Here is an 8,225-nt window from a genome sequence, read left to right on the forward strand (position 1 = left end):
CTTCTGCCACAAATACCCCCAGCTGTAAGCCTTCCAACCTTCTAAGTATTCCTTTATATGTGGTTCAGAGTTCTGGGACCATCCCCTGAGCCTGCTTGTTCGGGTATTCTGTATTGTTGTTGGCGGAGCTCTCTGCTATACATCCACCCGATCCGCCATCTTGTTTGTTCTCCCCTGTTCACTTTCTAATAAGCTTTGTACTAAAAACAAATTATTGTATAACCATAATGGTAAGTATTTTCTGTGCGTTTTGTGTGGCCAGCAACCCAGATGTGAAGCAGAGTGCTGTGGAAGGATTGTTGGTGTCAGAGTAGGGTAAAGATGGTTGGTTGTAGGGTAGAGGCATGTCTGACCTCCATGTCATAGAATTTAGTGTTGGGCTGATGTTGAGTTTGATTCTCATTCCCCTTGTGAAGCCAGAGATACCAGGCATGGCCACTGAGCAATTTTTATTTTTTTAATTTTTAAAAAATAATAATATTTTTTTGTGTTTTTGGTGAAGGGTTAGCCAGCAAATTGGGTTTTACTTTGAAAATTTCTACATAAATTCTTCAGTGACATTGGGTACATTTTCCACCATGTTTTCTATAATTCTGTTTTTGTTTTTAAAGTTTTTATTGTGAATTATGCGATAGTTTACATGGAGAACATTAGCTTTGCATTAATCCTATCGTATATTGTTTCATTGCCATGATTACCATCTCCTCCATGTATCATCAAACAACCAAAGGGTATACCCTGCAAGTTTGCCCCTCGGTCGTCAGCACACAGCCCTTCTCCCTCTCCCGGTCTAGAGTCCTCAGCCGTTCCATCTCTCCACATCATCATCTCTGCCTCCATCTCTGGCATCCTTGTTTCTCTGGGTAGGGTCCAGCACTCTGCGCTTCTCCCTTGATGGTCCCAGGGACCTCCACTCCTGGACTGCAAAGTCAACCACTCCCCTCCTTTTGCTACAAAATGTCCACCTTTACATTTCCAACCCTCACAGTCAGTCCTGATAGCAATTATTCACTATTGTACCACAAGAGTCCTATCCCCATCTCTTTTCATCAACCCCACTGAGACAGATTGGAAACTACCCACTGAGCAATTTTTGTAGGAGAAAACAATGAGCATATATATCTCAAGCTGAAAGAACTGAACAGAAAGTTAAGCATCAAGTTGCAATATTGAAGGGTTCCAAATTACTGAATTATGCAAGAAGCATCAAAAGAAGATGGAAGGAAGATATAGGCACTGTACCATAAAGAACTGGCAAATTCTCAACCATTTCTAGAAGTAGCATATGATCAACAACTGAAGGTACCAAAGGAAGAAATCCAAGCTGCACTGAAGGTATTAGTGAAATACAAATTTCCAGTAATTTATTAAATACAAAATGAAATGTTTCAACAAACTGATGCAGCTGTGGAGGCATTCACTTGTCTGCAAGAAATTTGGAAGATAGCTACCTGGACAATCGATTGTAAGATACACATATTTATGCCCATTCCAAAGAAAGGTGACCCAATGGAACGCAAAACTCATCTAACAATATCATTAATATCACAAGCAGGTAAAATGTTGCTGAATATATTTCAAAAGCAGTTGCAGCGCTACATCAACTGGAAACTGCCAGAAATTCAAGTTGGATTCAGAAGAGGCATGGAACAAGGAATATCACTGCTAACATCAGATGTATCTTGACTGAAAGCAGAGAATACCAGAAAGACGTTTGCTCTGTTTTATTGACTATGCAAAGGCATTTGACTATGTAGTTCCTAACAAACTATGAATAATATTTGCAAAATGGGTATTCCAAAACACTTGATTGTGCTCAGAGAAACCTGCACATAGACCAAATGGCAGCTGTTAAAACAGAACAAGGAATACTGAATGATTTAAAATCAGGAAAGTTTTGTGCCAGGGATGTATCCTCAATCTGTATGCTGAGTAAGAAACCTGAACAACCAGATTATATGAAGAATGTGTCATCAGGTCTAGAGGAAGACCCATCAACAATTGTGATATGCAGGTGACACCTTGCTTGCTGGAAGCAAAGAGGACTTGATTTTATTAATGAAGATCAAAGATTACAACCTTCAGTATGGATTACTCCTCAATGAAAAGAAAAAGAAAATCCTCACAACTGGTCTAAGAAATTAAATGACATGCTGCATTGGGCAAATCTGCTGCAAAAGACCTCTTTACAGCATTAAAAAAGCCAACATGTCAGTTTGAGGACTACAGTGTATCTGATCCAAACTATGGTATTTTCAATCCCATAGTATGCATGTGAAAGTTAGACAATGAAGAAGAAAACCTGAGAAGAATTGATGTATTTAAATTATGGTGTTGGAGAAAAATATGGAAAGTACAAACAGATTTGTCTTGAAAGAAGTACAGTCAGAATATTCCTTAAAGCAAGGATGATGAGACTTAGTCTCTCACACTTTTGACATATTGTCAGGAGAGATCACTTCCTGGAGAAGGGCAGCATGATTGATAAGAATGAAATGTCAATGAAAAACAGGAAGATTCCCAACAAGATAGACTGATACAGTGTCAGCTATGCTTGGCTCAAACAAAACAACAATTGTGATGATGGGGTAGAGCTGGGCAATGTTTTGTTCTATTGTGCAAAATGTTGCTATGGATCCAAACCGACTTTAAGGCACCTATCAACAATAGCTTTTCCAAGTGTAGAGTACATTCCTGTCTCTTGAGTTGTTTCCAGCACCCCACTTTAATCACATCTACCTGCTTCAGAGCTTTCTGATGATTTCTAATTCATCAAATGTAGCATTACTATTCTTTAGTGTTTGTATCTCCTTATATATATGAATGAATTGGTAGCATGTTCCCAATCTGTGGAGGCTAGGATTATGGTAATCTTTAACAATTATTTTCATTCAACAATTATTCTCATTCAAGTGTTTTGTTTTGTTTTTCCTCCCCCTAGATGAAAATGTGCTTATTTATTCATTATATATAGATTTCCTCAATATCCACATTTAAACAAAAAACTGTTTAAGCCATTTATAAATGTTATTGTTTTAAAATCTTGGAATTTTTAAATAGATGATCTTGGAATGTCCCCAAAGGTGACTAAAAGACAATGAATGGCAACTTGAAAACAGAGGAGAGCCTGTGAGACTTAAAAAAGGGGAAGGATAATTTAAATTTGGGTTTTTTCCAGGCTTTTCTGAGGTTGACTTTCAATGATTATGTTATATGAAAAATTTAGAAATATGGATGAGTCTCTTGTTCTAAGAGGAATCTTAACAGTGAGCCATTATACAGAATTGCTTTAAAACACTTACACAAAATCAAAATGCCTCTTGAAAGAGTTCTAGGGTTACAGAATGATGTATTTAGCATCAAACCAGAACATTCTGGGATCTGAAATATTTAAAAGAGCCATCTGACTTTACCAAATGCAATTTGATTTGATGGTTAGATATTTTTAAATTTATAACATAAATCCAAAATTTCCTCTGACTTTATACAAAATCCCCATGGGGACCTATGGTTTTGAGTTCACACACTATTGATGTGTTTTCATTAAAATTGTGCTTTGTGAGTCCCTTCTGTTTATATTAATATTCTTGTTAATGTGATTTATATAACATTTCAGATTTCAATATCTGAGATCTTTATATGAAGAATGTTAGATATTTTTTAGCATTATCATTGTTTGTGACAAGTAGAGAAATGTTACATGATGTTCTATTAACAAACCCAGTCTCTCATTTGGTAAGTAATGCTCACATCATAAGGAGCCCTTCTAGTGCAGTAGTTAAAGCAGCTGGCTGATTTCTGGGAAGACGTTGTAACAGTCTACTTCTAATTTGTCCTTTAGGATTGTTAGAAGTTAGAATAGACTTCATGACAATGACTCACTCACATGGTTAATGTTTCAAATTAGGGTGGAATTTCTAGATCATTATCCCCATACCTGGCTAGGTATGGTTTTTCAAATTTTATTGAAGTTTAATTTACATACAATAAACACTCCTATTTTGTACTGTTTGATTAGTTTGACTGAATTAAACACCAACTTAATTACTACTCCAATCAGAGATAGAACATTTCCATCACTCTTCACCCCATTCCATTGTGTCCTTTTGCAGACAATTTCCCCAAATCCTTACTCTAGAAAATTAGTAAGGTGACATCAGTTACTAGAATATTTTACCCATACTAGAGTTTCATATAAATAAAATCATACTGGGATGGTTTTGTCTTTGTGTTTCTAGCTTATTTTACTCAGCAAAACGTTTTTGGGATTCAACATGTTGTTACCTATTAGTAGTGTACTCCTTTTAATTGATGAAATAGTACTCCTGGTGTTGCACTGTTGGCTAAGCACTGGACCACAAGCTTGGTTTGAATCACAAAGCCGGTGGTTCAAACTCCTCAGAAATCCTACACAGAGTTGATATGAGTTGGAACTGTCTTGATAAAATTACCATCACCAACATTCTTGTTTAAATAGACTGCAATTAATGTATTCAATGCTGATGAACATTTGCTCATTTCTACTTTGGGGCTATTATGATCAAAACTGCTAAGAACAGTTGTCTACAATGTATAGATATATATTTTCATTTTTCTTTCATAAATAGCTAGAAGTAAAATTTCTGGATCATATGGCTAACAGTATGTTTAACTTTAAAAAGAACTTCCAAACTGCTTTTCACCAAAGTATGTATACCATTTTAGTCCTTTCACTAATTTATGAAGTCCTAGTATGGTGCTGCAGGATAATGTGCAGGTCCGCAAGGTCTATTTGAATTGCAAGGTCAGTGGTTCAAACTCACCAGTTGCTCCTTAAAACCTCATACTGGTTGAGTCGGAACTGACTCCATGGCATTTAACAACAACAGGAATACTAATTTATGAGTGTTTCAGTTAGTTTACATCCTCTTCAACACTGACATTGCCAGTCTTTTAATTTTAGTCTTGTAATGAGCGTGTAATGGTATCTCACTGTTGTTTAATTTTCTTTTTCTGATAAAGATGTTGAACATCATTTTTATGTGCTCATTTTCATTCATATATATTCTTTGATCTGTTCAAATTTTTATTCATTTTGAAGTGGGTTGATAATCTGATAATAATGTCATAAGAATATTTTACATAGCCAAGGAGCTCTGGTAGCGTAGTGGTTACAAATCGGGCTGCGAACATCAAGGTCAGCAGTTCAAAACTACCAGCTGTTCTGCGGGAGAAAGATGAGGCTTTCTGCTCCCATAAAGATTTACAGTGTCAGAAACCCTGTACAGGGTCACTATGAGTCAGCTCTGACTCCACGGCACACAACCACCACCACCAGATATAAATGATTTTTCAAACGTACATATGGGAAATGACTTCTCTCAGCATATTCACTTATTCTTACTGGTGTCTTTAATTTTCATGAAGTCCTATTTGTCTTTTTCTTTCTTTCTTTCTTTAATGGTTAGAGATTTCTTCATCCTAAGACATCTTTGCTAACTCAAGATCACTGATTTACTCCTGTTTCTTCCAGATAATGAGACTTGTTGGTACAGTGGTTGAAGTGCTTAGCTCCTAACCAAAAAGCCAGTGGCTAGAATCCATCAACCACTCCACCACAGAAATATGTGGCATTTTGCTTCCTTAAAGATTTACTGCGTTGGAAACCCTATGGACAGTTCAACACTGTTGGTGATGTTGTTGCTATTAAGTGCCATCAAGTGAATTACGACTCATCGCGACCCTTTAAGGATTGCCAAGGAGAAGCGGGTGGGTTTGAACTGCTGACCTTTCAGTTAGCAGTCCAGTACTTATTTCACAACACTGTTGGTGATAGGTTTTAGTTTTTTTTTAATTCTAAGCAGTGGTGGTGTACCGTGGAGTAAGTTCTGACTCATAGTGACCCTGCATTAGCATTTCTGAGGCTGTAAATCTTTACGGGAGCAGAAAGCCTCATCTTTCTCCCACAGACTGACTGGTAGTTCTGAACTGCTGACCTTGGGCTTAGCAGCCAAACAAACAAAAAAAAGTATGTATTAATTTTGTCACAAACAAGCACACTCTATACATTTTCATGTTTGAATTTTCTAATGCCTAAAGAGTATTTGTTTTTTGTATAATTTAAAAAATTAAAAACAGATTCATAGTATGGTGGTTTGGTGATTATGTGTTGTGGAGATAGTTAAGACTTATAGAGACCCTGTCTAGGGTTTCCAAGGCTGTAAATCTTTACAAGAGCAGAAAGTCTCGTCTTTGTCCTGTGGAACAGATAGTAGTTTCAAACTGCTGACTTTAAGGACAGCAGCACGATTAGTAACCACTATGCTACTAAAGAAAGAGCTCTGGTAGCGTAGTGGTTACGAATCAGGCTGCGAACCTTAAGGTCAGCAGTTCAAAACTACCAGCCGCTTCGCGGGAGAAAGATGAGGCTTTCTACTCACATTAGCATTTACAGCCTTGGAAACCCTGTATAGGGTCGCTACGAGTCAGAACTGATTAAACAGCACTTAAAAACAACAACAACGGTACTAAAGCTTGGTAATAATATAAATATGTCAAAATATCAATTGTTTTCAACTTCTAGCTTGTTCGACCAGGTTTTGGATCCAATGGAATAGGGTCCACAGTCTTTTCAATTCCCTTCCTGCCATTTTGGAGGTGATGATAACCAAAGTTTTAAACCAGCCACTGAGATATAGCCCTGGTATGCTCAGATGTGTCTCACCATCGTCACTCTCCCTGTTTCACTCAATGTCAATTATTTATGCACAGATCAAAGAAACGTTGGTCTGGAAAATGTCCTGTAAGAACTAAGAGGATCATTTTCCAGGTAATCATTAACTCTGAAGTACTCAGTGCACAATCTGGTATTCTCCCACTCTATTTTAAGAAAGGTCAAATGACCAGCTGACACACCCATCTCCACTTTGAGAAACTACTAGCTTCATTGAAAGATATATTTGTGAAACTTCTGTTCTTCATACTTGGGAAAATAAAAGTGCTCTAAAGTCAGAAAACAGAGTGAGAAAATAAGTAGTAAATTGCTTTTGTTGTTGGCTTTGTGGGAGGTTTTACATTACTCTGTGATAAATGCAACCCTACCTTTGTTTTTTTTTGTTTTTTTTTTTTGATTCTTGAAATTCCATTATACAAGAGAACAATGCCTTTAACATGTTGACTCTGAAAACCAAATACAGGTAGGTAAAATACCTTACCCTTGACTGACAGGTGTCTCCATGTCACAGTTGGCTCGGGTCTGCCAATAGCAAGACACAGCAAGGTCACACTGGTTCCCTCATTCACGGTGATGTCTGAGGAAATATTTATGATCTGTGGAGGAACTTTAAAGAGGAGAATAAATACATGAGAATTATTATTCTTTGCACTTAGAAAGAAATTTAAGCCTATACAAACTTGTATAGCATATTTTTTTGAAGAATTATATTCTCAATAACAATTTCTTTGACTAGATTTGCCCAAAGATGTAGCTTCAGATAACATTTACATGTTTTCATAGTAAAAGGAGCTCTGACTACACCTAGTTGTAGCACAGAAGCTGATGTGTATGTAGGAGAAAAAGCAAGGGAACAAAAGGCAGGCGTTAATGCTTATTCATTGAAAGGCAAAGACATGATTAAGCAGAGAATCATGTTTATCTGCCATATCAGCCTATTCTTTCCAATAACTCATGCAAAAACCAGCCTCATAGAGTTAGCACCATTTCCTGAGTATTACAGACTCTTTCAAATTCTTCCAACCTGCAAAGGTTGTCCCATCCTAGGATACGCTCATTTCTTTACACAAAAATTCCTACTCAGTTCTTCAAGCATAGTCTTAAAAACACAGTGTATTTTCTCTTACTTCCTGGTCAGAGTCAGTTGCTTTCTCCTCTGGTTCCCACAAACAATGTATTCATGCCTCTGAAGCTATTATACCATTAATAATTATTAATTGTATTTTAAATGAAATCCTATCCTATTGAATGGAGCAGGATTCTGGATCTAGAATCAAAGGTCAATGAAATGAAGGTAGTTTACCTTGTCCAAGGTGACACCACAAATGAGAAACTGAGATAAGATTTTTTTTTTTCCCCTAACTCTTCATTTTATTAAACATGCCCTTCTCCAGGCACTGATTCCTCCTGAACACATGTCCAAAATATGAGACATTGTCTTCCCATCCTTGCTTCTAATCAGCATTCTGGCTATACTTCTAAGACAGATTTGTTTGTCCTTCTGACAGTTCAT

General features: G+C 36.9%; 1 protein-coding gene across 4 annotated transcripts in view; it reads right to left on the bottom strand.

Moving 5' to 3' along the window:
* LOC102835002 (opioid-binding protein/cell adhesion molecule-like) overlaps positions 1 to 8,225 on the bottom strand; it is a 2,270,024-nt gene that overhangs the window by 238,490 nt on the left and 2,023,309 nt on the right. For all 4 annotated transcript variants that reach the window (XM_006871004.1, XM_006871002.1, XM_006871001.1 and 1 more), the window contains one exon: positions 7,194 to 7,319. In XM_006871004.1, coding sequence (XP_006871066.1) covers positions 7,194 to 7,319 — 126 coding nt within the window. The remainder of the gene's footprint in view (positions 1 to 7,193; positions 7,320 to 8,225) is intronic.

Source organism: Chrysochloris asiatica, unplaced genomic scaffold (genome assembly GCF_000296735.1).
Source record: "Chrysochloris asiatica unplaced genomic scaffold, ChrAsi1.0 scaffold00158, whole genome shotgun sequence".
In the NCBI taxonomy this organism is placed as follows: Eukaryota; Metazoa; Chordata; class Mammalia; order Afrosoricida; family Chrysochloridae; genus Chrysochloris; species Chrysochloris asiatica.